Below are 15,678 nucleotides of genomic sequence, written 5' to 3'. Positions count from 1 at the left end.
AATGAAGGATCCGTGTGCCTTTTCTGTAAATTCAATACAGGAGTCGCAGACCTCATTGAACCAGCAGGCATATTTTGAATTTTTAGAAAGTGCTGTGGGCACCAGTCACAAAATGGCTGCCATTGAAGTTTAGCATCATGCAATATGGCTGCTGTAGGTGTCGTGACACAATAACTTTTCTTAACCCACCAAACCCTGAAAAGTTGACCTCCCGCATTAAGATTGCGATTACCGTATATACTCAACTATAAGCCAACTTTTCCAGCACATTTTTTATGCTGAAAAAGCCCCCCTCGGCTTATACTTGAGTGAGGCGGAGGGACGAGCGGCAAGAAAGGAGCCTCTCCCAGCCGCGGCTCCTAGGCCTACTCTCGCGAGAGGCAGAGGCAGCTGTGTCCTTTCAAATGATTTCTCACAGATCTTTGAAGGGAAACCTTTCATATTCCATGCCTCTTAAAACTGCAAAATGGATTTTGGAAGGATCAGGCAACAGGTCCCTCGGCAGTTAATTGATAACAAAATGCAGTAGCTGTCTAGGGACTGGCTCCTACGTGGGCTGCAGAACACCTCATAATTCGCTCATTTTCACTGCCTGCACCAGGCTGCGTGCATCTCTTCTTAATGTTGCTGAAACTGTTTGCGAATGAGACAGAATCCAAGGTAAGCTGCTCTGGCTTTTTACTTAATAGTAAAAGAGACTGTATTCACGGAAGAAACAAGGCAGCAACTTCTCTTTGTGTAGAAATTGTACCAGATGTTGTTTTAGACTGCAAGACCTTGCTTTTTCGTTTTTCGACCTGTTTTCACTTGACTGTGTAGCTTCTCACCAGCACAACTTGTTACATAATCCTTGCCTAATTTACCAGTAGCTGCTGCATTTCCCACCCTAGGCTTATACTCGAGTCAGTAAGTTTTCCCAGTTTTTTGTGGTAAAATTAGGTGCCTTGGCTTATATTCGGGTCAGCTTATACTGGAGTATATACGGTATGTTGTGCTGGTACTATTTGCGGAGATCACACAGTATTGATTTCACACACAACGCTGTTGCTATCTAGTAACAGAGCATTCCCCATTTGGGGGGGGGGATGTGCCCTACACCATACTTCCATGCATCTTTGTCTGTCTGTCTGTCTCTCTCCCTCGCATGCGCACACACATTTGCTTGCTCACTCGCTCTTGCTTGTGTGCATACATACATACGAGACTGCATGTACATTTCTCCCTCTCACACTTGGATGTGTGCAGGAAATTTTCCAGGAGGGGGCAAAAAAATGAGGGCGGGGCACAAAGTAAAAGACTGAAAGGGTGCAACAGGCTAATTTCTCACGAAAAGTAAGAAGCGCTATACCTGTACATTTTGCCTCATTTCATGTTCTAAAATTTCTATAAAGTTTCTTTTTAAATAAAGTGAAAGTTGGGAATCTGAGGGTTGTGGTTTATCCTGGGGGCACCAAAGAAAGCCTTTACGGGCTCCTTGGTACCTGTGGAATTAACACCTCATTGTGAAAGCCATATCATAGAGCATATGATGGTTAATAGCTTACTTGCAGAATTAGCTTTGAATTCAGGTAGGTAGCCATGTTGATCTGACACAGTAGAGAGATAGATAGATATTGTCCAGTAGCACCTTAGAGACCAACTAAGTTTGTTCTTGGTATGAGCTTTCGTGTGCATGCCCACTTCTTCAGATACACCAGAAGATACACCCTTTCGTCTAGCGGGTTTTCCGTCTTGCGAGGCATTCGTCTTGCGGGGTACCACTGTAAAGGGACCCCTGACTGTTAAGTCCAGTTGCAAACGACTCTGGGGTTGCGGCGCTCATCTCGCTTTACTGGCCGAGGGAGCCGGCGTTTGTCTGCAGACAGCTTCCAGGTCATGTGGCCAGCATGACTAAGCTGCTTCTGGCGAATCAGAGCAGTGAACGGAAACGCCATTTACCTTCCCGCCGGAGCGGTACCTATTTATCTACTTGCACTTGACGTGCTTTTGAACTGCTAGGTGGGCAGGAGCTGGGACCAAACAAGAGGAGCTCACCCCGTCGCAGGGATTCAAACCGCCGACCTTCTGATCAGCAAGCTCTCATCTCTGTGGTTTAGACCACAGTGCCACCTGTGTCCCATAGAGACTTAGTTGGTCTCTAAGGTGCTACTTAGAGGGATGCGGGGGTCCCTTTACCTTTAAGGTGCTACTGGACATTTTTTAAAAAAATATATAGTTTTGAATTGTTACACATTGTAAAGCTTACTCAATAATTTATAAAAAATGTTTGTTAGTTTTTTATAAAACATGAAGAGAACAAGTCAGAGAAGTTATAAAGTTGATAATTACATTTCAGTATGCAAGTCCATTTCATTATTATTCAGTTTCCATAATGTTCATTGAGTTGAAGGGAGATAGTAAATATTTTTTATCATAGACATATATTCAATAAATTCATCAGCTTCTGCACTTTTTCTTTGTGCTTTAATTTTATAGGATCAATTTTTCATGAGGGCAGTCAGCCAAAGTTGACACAAAATTTCAAATAAATTAGTATGAGAGGTTTTTCATTGTTTCGCTATTCCCAATCTAGCTGCTGTTACCAATAAAATAATAGGACTTTTGAAAACCTTATGTTGTACTGAGTTACTAAATATCATCAATAAGGCTAACTGTGAGTTAAGTTGAAAATTTTGGTTATTTATTAAAATTTGTATACCACCATTAATCTGTAGATCTCAGGACAGTTCACAATATAAAACTACAAGATAAAAAACACAAAATACATAATAAAAACAAGAACAAACCAATAGCCCACTCTCCCACCCATTCTGACCAAAAATTCAATAATACTTTGCAGGACCACCACATACAGCAAAATGTTACTCTTTCATTGCATTTTCTTCAACATATCAAGGTTATATTTGAATTTATTCAGTAAGATACCAGCAAAGTATCATTTTAATGGAATTTGCTTTAATTCTACCTGACACTGCTTTGAATGTTGTTCTATATGACATTCCACGGTTCATCTTTAATATTCACTTGTAGGTTCCCAGGTTGTTTCTGTACTGGTATATGTATCCCATGTATTCTTCAATTAAGAATTTATAAGTTTCTGACAGAAGTTATTTGCTATTGCTTCCTGTTGAAATTACGAAAATTTCTAAAGTGCGAAGTGATATTTTTGCCTAATTGATTTGGAACCAAGTATTTTTAAGTTCTAATTGTAGTAGATTGCCTGATTTGGGGTTATTACCAATATAAAAATCTTTGACATTGGGGGATATATATATATATATACACACACACACACACACACACACACACATATATATATATATATATATATATATATATATATATATACAATCCCCACCCCCAAAGAAGCATGACTTGTTTTAAAAAGGGAGTCTTAACTGATTTAGTTTTTTGAGATGGATGAATTAAATACTGAGGCCCTCTCAAGTTCTGTCTTGCTTTTCCAGGCATTTCCATTGTTATCAAAATTCTTTTTGTATTGCTTTTTAGTATTGAAATTATATATTTTTATGTGAGATGCATTGTGGCATAATGGTAATCCTGGAATGCATATTCCTCTGTTTATTGTATACTTAATACGTTGATAAGAATAATAAGAATAATATATTTATATGGTACCCACTCTGGGCGGCTTCCAGCAAAATATAAAAATGCAATAAAGCATTAAACATTTAAAACTTCTGGATGCAGGGCTGTCTGTAGATGTCCTCCAAAAGTCATCTCTTTAATATCTAATGGGAAGGTGTTCCACAGGGTAGCTACCACTACTTAGAAGGCCCTCTGTCTGGTTCTGGTACCCTATAACAGGTACAACAACAGGTAGATCGTGATCATTTTTGTCCTGCACCCCCAAAAAACAGGGAGGCCCTGTTTATAAAAAAAAAGCTTGACAACCTTGACCTGAACCGCAAAAAAAGGGGGTAGATCACTGCCAGTTTTTCACTCTGTGAGTAGATCGCAGTCTCTTTCCGTATAACTTCACCTCTCATAGCGAGGGAGTCACCAGAAGGCCCTCGGAGCTGGATCTCTGTCTGTGCTTAACAATCGGGGTGGAGATGCTCCTTCAGGTATACGGAGCCATTTAGGGCTTTAAAGGTCAACACCAACACTTTGAATTGTGCTCGGAAACGGACTGGGAGCCAATGTAGATCCTTTAGGACTGGTGTTATATGGTCCAAGTCAGCAGTCTAGCTGCTGCATTCTGGATTAGTTGTAGATTCTGAGTCACCTTCAAAGGTAGCCCCACGTTCATAAGAATGTGCAGCATCGTACAGCATGGTTTTTGATACCCTCTTTTTGTCTGAATTTATAGATGCAAGAATTATTTTTTCCTTGATCTCAGTGTGTACTATTAATAAGTATTGGTGATTTTTTGAAATTATAATAAAAATAGAATAATTCATCATTTGCACGATATGCTGACTGGGCATATAATCATTTTAATTGCTGCTATCCTTACAAGCCAAGAAAGTGAATAATTGTCCTATTCTTTTAGCTGTTATTTTATTTGCTGGATTAACAGTTGTAAATGAAATAGAAATGTTAAATTTCAGTGTTGGGGGATATCTACACCTAGGTATTTATTTATTCTTGCATATTTGCCAATTCGTTTCCTTCAGTTAAAGAGCTGCTATATATCCATATTCTTTAATTACATTCATTACGTATAGCATAACTTCATTTAGGTTCAAGATCATTAACACAATGTCATCTGCAAATAAATTGGCTAATGTGTTTCACCATCAGTAGCATTAGGATTATTGTGTAACGTGTTTGCCTTGGCAATGGAAACCTTGGCTAATAACATCAGTGACGATGGACAGCCATGTTTTGTTCCTTTATTTGCTTGAAAAGCATCAGAGTCCTATCTGTTAGCTCTGATGAGTGTCTGGCTATTTTTATATAAATATCTTTATATTTGAATGACTTGTCAATTCCCATAAATTCTAAGACCTTAAAAGAGAATCCCACTCCAATTTGTCAAAGGCCTTTGTCACATCAAATAACAAAGTGCCTTTGACTCTTTAAGATTAGTATGATGAATTACATTTAATATGTGGCTGAAGGAATTAGCAGTTAATCGTGTTTTAATAAAACCAGTTTGCTCTAATTGTATGTATTTTGGTGCTAAATTTGAAGGATGTTCTATAAGAACATTTGAACAATTTAGCCTCAGTGTTAACTGGAAATACAGTACAGTCGTATTTAACTTGCGCAATTCCAACCCAATGCAAAAAGAGATTTTAAGCTTTCTGCCTTGTTTGGGAAGCAACCTTGTTTAGACGAGGGGCGCAGGGTGCTCCCACAAGATCTCACGAGAATACCCCAGGGCCTCCAGGGTTGAGGCATGGAGAGGACCTTGCTTCCCAAGCAAGGCAGAAACGCCTGGCACAAAAAAACCTTTTCAGCAAGGTTCTCCAAGCCTGGCTCTGGAAGCCGCCTGATGGGGTGGTTCCCATGGTTTGAGTATATGTGTTTTTGCGTATAAGGTAAAGGTAAAGGGACCCCTGACCATTAGGTCCAGTCGTGACCGACTCTGGGGTTGTGGCACTCATCTTGATTTATTGGCCAAGGGAGCCGGCGTACAGCTTCTGGGTCATGTGGCCAGCATGACTAAGCTACTTCTGGTGAACCAGAGCAGTGCATGGAAACGCCGTTTACCTTCCTGCTGGAGTGGTACCTATTTATCTACTTGCACTTTGATGTGCTTTCGAACTGCTAGGCTGGCAGGAGCAGGGACTGAGCAGTGGGAGCTCACCCCATTGCGGGGATTCAAACCGCCAACCTTCTGACTGGCAAGTCCTAGGCTCTGTGGTTTAACCCACAGCGCCACCGGAACCAAACCCCTGCATGCTTTATCCGTCTATGAGTCAACCTGTTCTTTATCTTTGTTTGGTTTAGGTAACACTATGATTCTGGTTCGTTTCCAGGACGATGGAATCTGTCCCCCTTCCTTAACTTCCTTAAAGAGTTTTCCAGGTAGAGGCAATAGAATATTCTGAATTTCTAAATACAAAGCTCCAGCAAAACCATTGGTTCCTGGTGCGTTGACTGGTTTAAGTTTAGATGCACATTTTAAATTTCTTCCTTTGAGATCAGTTTGTTTAAACAATGATTTGGAGCATATGATCTGCATTGCAGTCGACTGACTGACTGACTGACTAAATTAATGAGGTGGGTGAAAAGCAGGCAAATGCAGCCATGTTGGGGCACGAGACATCACAACCCCTTTCTAGAGTCTGGCATTTCTCTTACAGCACTTAATTGTCTTGTTTGGTGGAGCCAATGGGGGAGAGGGATTTGGCAAAGCCCTCAGATTTGCAGTCTCTTGTTCAGCCATTGATGAATTCTGAACCCTACTCACCTTTATTGACACATGAGAACCAGTGCCTGCCAGATTTCAAGATCCAGATAATGACTTCCTAAGGATAATCTAATGAACAGTAATGGTATTAGTCATCAAATAGTTTTAAAATTGGAAGTGTTAATGCTCTAAACTAGTTTGCCCTCAAAATGATATAAACCTGGTATAAATATAGTAAAAAGAGCCTCTGGTAAATAGAATCCCCTGAGTGGGGATGTTGCCTGGGTAAGTTTCTGACCGCGTGCTCTAAATTATATTAAGTAATATACACCAAAGCAGCATTCAAAATAAATAAATATTCTAATACTAATGGTTCTTCCTTTCTTTTTCTTCTGTTTTAATGCAGCGGTACAAAACTGGAAATCCTTTGACTGAATGGATTTCAAAAGTAGCTCTCTGCTTCTAGCCAAAAAAAGGGTCAACCACATCAAAATGAAGCAAGTGCCAGAGATCCTTGGAAATCCTACAGGGAAAACACAGAACTGTGAAGTGAATCGTGAGTGTTCTGTTTACCTGGGCAAAACACACCTTTCTGCTACACTACAGGAGGACGTTATGCCGAAATATAATGGCCACGATGCTCTCCCATTTATTCCTGCGGACAAACTGAAAGATCTCACTTCTCGTGTGTTTAATGGAGAATCGGCAACACAAGACACCAAGCTGCGCTTTGAGTCTGAGGATATAAAAGAACCTGCAACTCCACCTAACACTACACCTGTCAAGAATGGTTCTCCAGAGATTAAACTGAAAATCACTAAAACCTACATGAATGGAAAGCCTCTATTTGAATCTTCAATTTGTGGTGACAATGGAATAGATGTGTCTCAGGCAGAGGAAAATGAGCAAAAGCCAGCAAATAAGGAAAGGAGAAATAGAAAAAGAAGCATCAAATATGATTCCTTACTTGAACAGGGTTTTGTTGAAGCGGCATTAGCATCAAACACATCTAGTTCTTCTGATGAGAAGGTACAGGATTTATTTGCTACCTCTGCTCTTTGGGTAACTTGTGTCAGCTAAAGTTACCAATGTTTGACCTGTTTTTTCCTAACTGATCTGTCAGGTAGCAGCTGATGGCTCCTACAAGGTTCTGAGTTTCAGAGTCTATTAATAAGTCTAACAAATGAAGTTGGAGAGGATAGACATGTATCCCCATGCTTCACTCATTTGAGTCCATTTCATCCTTCCCCTTCTCTGGCGCTCCCCAGAGTGAACTTGAGACAGACAATCTAATAACAGGGGAAGTTTTAATAATGTATTTAATGATGGACCATTAAGGTCCAGTGTTGAATCACATTATGAAAACAAATTTTTCATCTTCGTTTTGATGATGATGATGATGATGAAACAATTCCAGTTGACGGGCTACTGGAGAGGGACTATTTGTATTAACTTTGATGCACCAAAACATCATCATCATAAACAATAACAATAATACCTTTATTGTCATTGTACAACCATTGTACAATGAAATTAAACGAGCCTCTCCCCTGCCCTCAATCTCATTCCACTCTTTGTGCTTATTGAACAACACACCCCCTTGCAAGTCAATTGCACTATGTTATCTTCCGTTCAACACGGATAGAAGCTATTTTTTAGCCTGTTGGTACGGCTGATTATACTTCTATATCTCCTGCCCTACATGGGTAGCTAGCCAACATGGTGCCCTCCAGTTATAATTTCCTTCAGCCCCAACCATCTTGGTTTAGCTACCTATGTTTAGATGGACTGTTTTACTGAGACATTGTGCTGTTCAGACTTTGTGCAACGGAATGCAAAATGAATCTAGCTTCTCGCACACACTCATTCTGAAGCACTTTGTTATTATAAAGGTAACAAGGCTATACCAAGCAGCTTTGGTATAGCATTTTATGATCCGTAAAGAATGTGTTTCATGGATGTGAAGGAGATAATTTTTCTCAGCTGGGCTTCTGCCTATGCTACCCTTGAATTTTTAAAAAAGTTGTATTTGCTGTATTGAAGGGATAGCTCTGTAGGGTCATTGTTTGTATAGTTAGGTGCCAAGTACCTTGTGACTCAAAGTGTATGAATTTCCCAGCAAGAGACCAGGGGAAGTAAACGTAGGAGTAAAAAAAAAGGAAGTTTCAGTATTGTTGTGTTTCTTTTATGAGTTACTTATTTTGCCTTAAGTAGGTGTAATAATCGGAAGCTAAGTTGTCCTTTCAATATGCAGTCCTGCAAGATGTTAGTAAAGTAACAGAGGGGTCCATTTACCTCTGATCAATAAGAACCTCCATGTGTTTACTACAGATAACTTCTAATCTGTGGGCCACTTTTGGCCAGCTATGACATTTCCCACCAGAAACCCATACCCACCTGCCAATCAGACTCTAAACAAGTTTCTGTGAAGTTGTACTCTCCCTGAAATGGCAGGTATAAAGTTTGTATGTATTTCTTGATCTAAAATAGCCAATGTCCTATGTGGTTGAGAGGGTCTTTTAGTAGTGACTGCAGCCATTCCTGGACATGGATAGTCACGATGGTTCACACTCTGGTAGTCTCCTAGTTGGATTACTGTAATGTGTTATATGTGGGACATTCCTTAAAGATGACTCAGAACGTCCAGTAAGTGAATAACACAGCTTTCAGCATTTTGACTGGTACATTCATGACTGCCCATGTTATAACAATTTTGGAAAAATCATACGTTTACCTACTTTATTCAGAGTCCAATTTAAGGTACTCGTGCTTTACCTTTCATGTATGCTCCTCTCCATGTGTGCACCTGCAGCCTCAGGTAGTACAATGCAAGAGGAGCTTTATGAGTTAATGTTATTGGATGTATAAACTAGCCTTAAATAGTACTGGCTTTCTGATACAGCATATGGAAAAATTGTTTGTTTGCTACCATTTAATTCTCTTGACAGCTTGAATGACAAAGGTTTCTTGAGAGTCCTTGCAGCCTTTGCATGTGGTGTTTGAAATTTTTCTAGAAGACTGACCAGAAAGAAAGTTCCTTGACCTTTTTAGAATGGTCCACAAACACACACTGTGATAACGGCCTTGGAGCTAGAAACTCAATTTTGTAAAATGAATACAGGGTTGAATCGCATAAGCACTGATAATATATCCTCAACCTATTTTATGCATGTACCTAAAAACGTCATGTGTCTGTACAGCAGATATGAATTTTATTGGTGCGTATGTCAGAAAGTCAGGACTCAGCCATTGCTCCCCACTGCACATGAAATGGCAAGTATATGCTTTGAGACACATGCGTGAAGTGGTACTGAGACTTGTGTTCCTGAAAATTCCAATAACAGTAATATCTAGGGGCTCTAAAGCAACAATTGATACCAGTTGTGGCTTTTGGTAGCTGTTGCTTCAACTCCTTTTACTTCCAGAGAAGCTGAGGCTCCCTTGTTCCTTTAAATTTGGAGTTCACTCTTCATTTCGAAGTAATATATTTTCCCTGTTACCAAATAACAGAAAGTTCATAGCCTTGAAAAAATACGATGGGTGCCCTGATAGTTGTATCCCTTTAGCTGTGGATCTGTGGCCCAAACTTAGTTCATATGGCTAAATGTTTTCATGAACATTCCAGTTAAAGTTACCATTCATTTGCAATGCTCCAGACACACAGTGTATTGTTACCAGTTAAGCACGATTTATGGAACATTCTGCATTCCCTGTGCACTCAAATATGAAAATATTTTTGTTCGATCAAGTTGCTAGAATTTGTAAATGTCTGCCTTTTTCTTTCTCTGAAAAGATTCCTGCTAAAGAAGATTCTTCTTTACTACTTGGAAAAGATGACAAAACTCATGTATTGAAGTACAGTGTAGGAGACTTGGTATGGTCCAAAGTATCTGGCTATCCCTGGTGGCCGTGCATGATTTCAACTGATCCTCTTCTTTACAACTTCACAAAACTAAATGGTATGTCCTCTGTCTTTGGTAGTTTTGCATTTGCAGCTATTGCTATGTTAGGCCCAAAAACTAAAAGGAAAGCCACCAGTAAACTGGGATATTTTATGTGTCTCTGTTGGCTTAAATACACAAAGAAGATGTAAGCTTTACAAGTTGTACTGAGCTTTGTATTAGAAAAATAGCTAAAATAAATGTGAATAGTGTTGTAATTTGAATAAGATTATTACAGATATTTTTATCGTGGTGTATTGAACTGATCCTTTATTACTCTTGAGGCAGGCTTCCTCAAACAGCCTTCCAGATGTTCTGGGACTACAACTCCCATGATCCCTAGCTAACAGGACCAGTGGTCAGGGGTGGTGGGAATTGTAGTCCCATAACATCTGGAGGGCCGAGTTCGCCTATGCCTGCTATAAACCTTGCCGTTGCACCTTCCTGTGATCCAGTGTAGGTGGAAGTTATCCCAATAGTATAACAGAACCCAGTTACGTAGCTGTTTGCACTGTGAGATTGTCTTGGCCAAGCTGTAACTTCGTGTGTATCACGGTTGCTATTTTTCAATCTTTAGCCCCTCACTACTGAATGCTTCTGAAAAAAAAATAACTGTTTGAGATTAGTAATATTATTGACTTTTGCAAGGCCTTTTCAAAGGATTGCATTGAGTAATGCCCTATTTCTTTAAACTGTCCAGTTAAAACTAATTTATATTTCCAAACTACACACTCCCTCTCTCTCTCTCTGCATGTGTGTGACATAACAGAGTTCATATATTAAGATATCAAAGCCTGAAAGAAACAAAGTTTAATCCTTTTTCCATTTTTCATTAAATGTGTTTTTACATTTACGGTATGTATGTTTATATTAATATTTCTGGGTGACAAAATAATTATATAAGTGTGCCTGCTACCTTTTTCAGGACAAAAGAAGAGCTTTCGCCAATATCATGTTCAATTCTTTGGAGATGCCCCAGAGCGAGCATGGGTATTTGAGAAGAGTCTTGTACCATTCAAAGGAGAAGAGCAATTTGAGCAATTGTGCCAGGAAAGTGCAAAGCATTCCCTTACCAAAGCAGAGAAGATAAAGGTAAATATTAATGTGTTATGTATTAACATAGTTGTTCAGTTATCTGCTTGAATGTTTACATGTGCCGCTGCATGCATGTGTATTTATTTATTTCAATTTATATAACGTCATTTATCCAAAGATCCCAGGATGGTATACAACATTAGTAACATAATTTACACATCATAATAACAGGCCATAGAATAAAGAGGATTGTTTTCACCTGGTTCCTAAAGATATGTAATGATGACACGAGGTGAGCCTCTCTCGAGAGGGCATTCTACAGATGCCACCACAGAAAAGGCCCGTTCTCATGTTGTCACATTTACAGTTTTAGCATAATGCCATAGCTCAGCCATGTTACTTCGTATGTCATGTTGTTATTGTGTGTATTACTGCTTCAGCCATGGCATATTTTTTTGCAAGTCATTGTTCCATGCACAATTCAGCATCCCTTGTTTAGTAGCATATATATTTTTTTACATTTTGGGGGTAAAAGCTCCATTTGAATATATTAATAAGAGACTGACATTTTTCATGATCCCTACGGGTAAGGGTTTCATTTCATTCTCTTTTGTTGGTGTGCTTCTCTGCAGATGTTAAAACCTGTTTCAGGAAAACTACGCCCCCAGTGGGAAATGGGTATTAAGCAAGCAAAAGATGCATTGTCCCTGACAGCAGAGGAACGAAAAGTCAAGTACACCTTCATTTATGTTAGGGGAAGACCTCTTCTCAATCCTCAAGTGGCAAAAGAAGCAGGTCTTGCTGTAAAGTCTCTGGAGGAAATGGATAAAATTTACACAGATGAAGACATTTCTCAGACTTTGAAATCAAAGAAAGAATCTGATATTCCTACCAAGAGGAGGAGGAGAGCAAAACTGCTTGCATTGAATGAATCAGACGAAGGCATTGAACCAGTTAAGAATATCACCCCTGAAAAAGTCCTTGAAGGCAGAGAAGCCAAAAGGAGCACAGGGTCTCCTGTTGCTAGGAAAAAAGTTGTTGTGTACACCCCACGAAACAGAAAGGGAGATGCAGTTTCTCAGTTCTTGGTTTTTTGTCAGAAGCACAGAGATGAGGTTTGTGCATTTGCCTTCAGAACTTGTATTACGAAGCTTAATTCATATGCATATCTGTTTTCCTTGTGATAGTGTCCCAGAGGTGCCGCAAGCACTCTTAATACATGAACTCTATCTGTTCTCTCATAAATATACACGCATGCACACATGTGTGCATACAGAAACCTATTAATATAACCATCTTTCCTCAAAGGAGATCAAGCATAATGCACGGGGTTAACTTATTTTCTCCTGCCATCAAATATGTGAAATAGTTTAAATTGGGAGAGTGACTTGTGATGGCCTAGAATCATTTGATCCTCAAAGCAGCATTATGCATTGGCTTACCTGCATAAATGGGCTTTTTAATCAAAACAGAAGTCTTGGTTATTGAGGGTGGAACTGTGAACATTTCTTCAGTGTTGTGGTCAAGGTAGATAATGTAAACCAGTTCAGATCACATCGTCACCTCAGCCACTATTCTGTATACAGACTTAAAGGGTTGTCCATCTCTGACCCAGTGTCTGTCTGTCTGCCCCCCTCCACCTATTTTAAATACATTGATAGTTCTGGGTTTTGTCTGGTGAGGCAGCTCAGTTTGGAGGGCAGATTAAGGTTGGAAAAACAGCATGGATGAAAGGTTAAGCCCTGTGTGTATTTTGCAGCCTCAATCATTACCTTGGCAGATGCTTTGAGGGAAAGGGGAATATGTGCTTGAATCTTATGTTTGTGTGTATAGAAACAGTGGTCTTGGTAACAGAGTACTCCTGGTGATGAAGAGATAATCATAAATTGAAAATGAGCACCTTTTAGTGGTATTTTAGTAAGTGAAACATACACCAAAATTTTCCAGGCAAAGGCCAAAGGTATCTGAGGCAACATGAGTACAGCTGTTAAAACAGCTTGGCACAGTTGCAAAGAACTTCCACTTTTGTTTTTGATTAATCACAGTTTAGTGTGTCACCCAAACCCTGAACTGTGGTTAATCTTAATCGTGGAAAGCTGGCGCAAGCCACCTTCATAATCACTGGCTTGAAGTTGGCTTGTTACAACATATTTACAATTAGCTGCAGCTTTTGTCTGCTTTTGGCTATCATGACAAGGTGTGGCAAGTCTGAAAAAGACCTCACCATTTATGGTTGGTTTAGAGAGAAACAAACTACAAGCCCAGGTTTGGATGATTAGGCAAGGCAGACTGGCCTGGTTTGTTCACAGTGGGGGAACAAACATTTGTGTGTGTGTGTTGGGACCACATTTCTTTGTGGGTAACATTTTGGAATCTTCATGAGTGGAAGCAGCCAGAGCCAAAAGTGGGTGAGGCCAGAGTCAAAAGTAGGCAGACTTTCACCTTTCGCACAATAGATTGCATTCCAGCCACACAAAAGCCAGATGTTTCAACCCCCTCTTCATTCCTCCATCCACACAAGCAAAAGGCATCACAGTTCAAGTACACATTCTAGCAGTTGAGGAGGGAGTGAAATAAAGGCAGTGAAGGGTGTAGCCTGGCAAAGGGCAGTGCCTAGAGAGTCCCAAGGACTGGATAAAGGAGACTAAAGGGCTGCATTTGCCTGAGATTCACTATATCTTCAACCATAGTACAAACCAGGCCATTATCGCTGTTGTTTGTGCTGTAGATTTTTACATATCAAAGAACAAAAATCAGTCTATCGCAATAATTATTCACTAGATTAAATATCTATAATTTTGTCAATTTATTTTCACGTTTTGAACAATTGAATAGTTTCTGACAGTGTTAGAAACTGAGATATGAAAGCTAGGAGCCTAGATTATGGATGGAACAATGGAATGTCTAGGCATGCTTTTTCATAAGAAGACTACAAAGTTGAAAATGAATGAACGGCAGCTAAAATATTGTGTTCATTTTTCACATGGTCTAGTCCTTCTCTTACCCACCCACCCCCTTAATATTCTTAAGAGGGTCTCTTATCCAGTCTTCAGAGAGGGACTGGAAGTGGGGAGGCAGAAAAAGGTCCTCCTTTCCTTCCACTCTGCAGTTTTAATCTGAAATTGTAGATGCGCCCAGAGCTCAGAAACCTCTTGCACTAATGAAATTCCCTATTGCAAAATGCTCCTAGAACAATGGGGGGGTTTCAAACACTGGTTTTCTCTCTCCCTACCACCGTTGTTTTAACAGAGGGTCCCATGTAGGTTTGCATGGGATCCTCTGCTAAAATGATGGGGGTGGGGGCATCATTTTAGTAGGAAGTTCTGATTCACAGCCCTCCCTGACCCAGGGAGGGGCTATGCGTCGGAATCCCCTGCTGAAAGAGGGGGTTTCCCTCTATTGTTTTAGCAGAGGACTCCATGTATATTTGTACAGAACCCCCTCCCAAATCAGTGAGGGAAATGCCCCTTTTGGCAGCAGATGCCATGTGAAAAGTTTTGCTAAAGAGAAACACGTCCCTTTCCTTGTCTCTCACCCATCAGTCCTCCCAGCCATCATGGGTCCTGTAGTTTCAGCTGGGATGGAGTGGGAATGGCAGGATCTTAGGAAGGGGAAGAGGACCCCACAGCTGACAGTGGGGGGAAGTTCAGGTAGTGATAGAGAAGAGAGTCCTGCGCTGCCGTTGCCAGATGCCAATCTCGGGGAGGCAGCATGAACTGGGCCAGTTCCTTCTCCATCTCTTCAGAGCCAAGTTCCCAGGTAGCCGAGTAGGTAGCTGGAGTATGGGTGGAGCTGGTTGAATTGGAGGTGCGGTGAGAGCTGGAGAGTTCAACACAGGTCCCATCGCCAGTGCCCCTCCCAGCGGACATGCCCCTCCCCATCAGGAGCACCCGCTTGCAAGCAGAGTCTTCTCACTTGGGACCAGAGCGGGAGGGGCGAGTCCATTGTTGGGATGCCTTTGCTTATGTCTAGCTGTGTATCCAAAAACTCCTACTTATGGATCGTTGAACCATATACTTAGAGTTGATGCTGAGACTGTGTGCTGATTTTATCAATAAAGTTTTCAGCATTTCCTGAGTTGAGATTTGGAGTGTTTCATCTGATGGTGAGAGTCAGGGCAGTGATGTCAGCTGATGGGTGGGGAGGGAGGGGGACTGCCTCACAGGTAAAATTTGGGCACCCGCCCCCCCCCCCCCCCAGGCAGGCAAGTTCCTCATCCTCCCTTAAATTGACAAAATAGCTGGCATGTTCCATAAGAAATCCCCCAGCAGACCATCTTGATAACATATATTGAAACAAAAGGTGACAACCCTGGACGTTTGATATTTCCTTAAATATATCCCATGTCTTCATGGAATGTTATGGAATCTGCTTTTA

At 40.6% G+C, this 15,678-nt stretch overlaps 1 protein-coding gene across 4 annotated transcripts in view; it reads left to right on the top strand.

Moving 5' to 3' along the window:
• Positions 1-15,678, top strand: part of NSD2 (nuclear receptor binding SET domain protein 2) — a 74,453-nt gene that overhangs the window by 10,695 nt on the left and 48,080 nt on the right. For 3 of the 4 annotated variants that reach the window (XR_014511352.1, XM_083440708.1, XM_083440710.1), the window contains exons 2-6: positions 5,923-6,000; positions 6,732-7,354; positions 10,119-10,284; positions 11,192-11,358; positions 11,934-12,416. Coding sequence is in view for 3 of the 4 variants with exons in the window: in XM_083440708.1 (XP_083296834.1) it covers positions 6,761-7,354; positions 10,119-10,284; positions 11,192-11,358; positions 11,934-12,416 (1,410 nt within the window). In the remaining variant the exon portion in view is untranslated. The remainder of the gene's footprint in view (positions 1-5,922; positions 6,001-6,731; positions 7,355-10,118; positions 10,285-11,191; positions 11,359-11,933; positions 12,417-15,678) is intronic. The other variant, XM_083440709.1, reaches the window with a different exon arrangement.

This window comes from Podarcis tiliguerta, assembly GCF_965153285.1.
Source record: "Podarcis tiliguerta genome assembly, chromosome: 5".
In the NCBI taxonomy this organism is placed as follows: Eukaryota; Metazoa; Chordata; class Lepidosauria; order Squamata; family Lacertidae; genus Podarcis; species Podarcis tiliguerta.
This window is presented reverse-complemented; position numbering and strand designations above follow the sequence as displayed.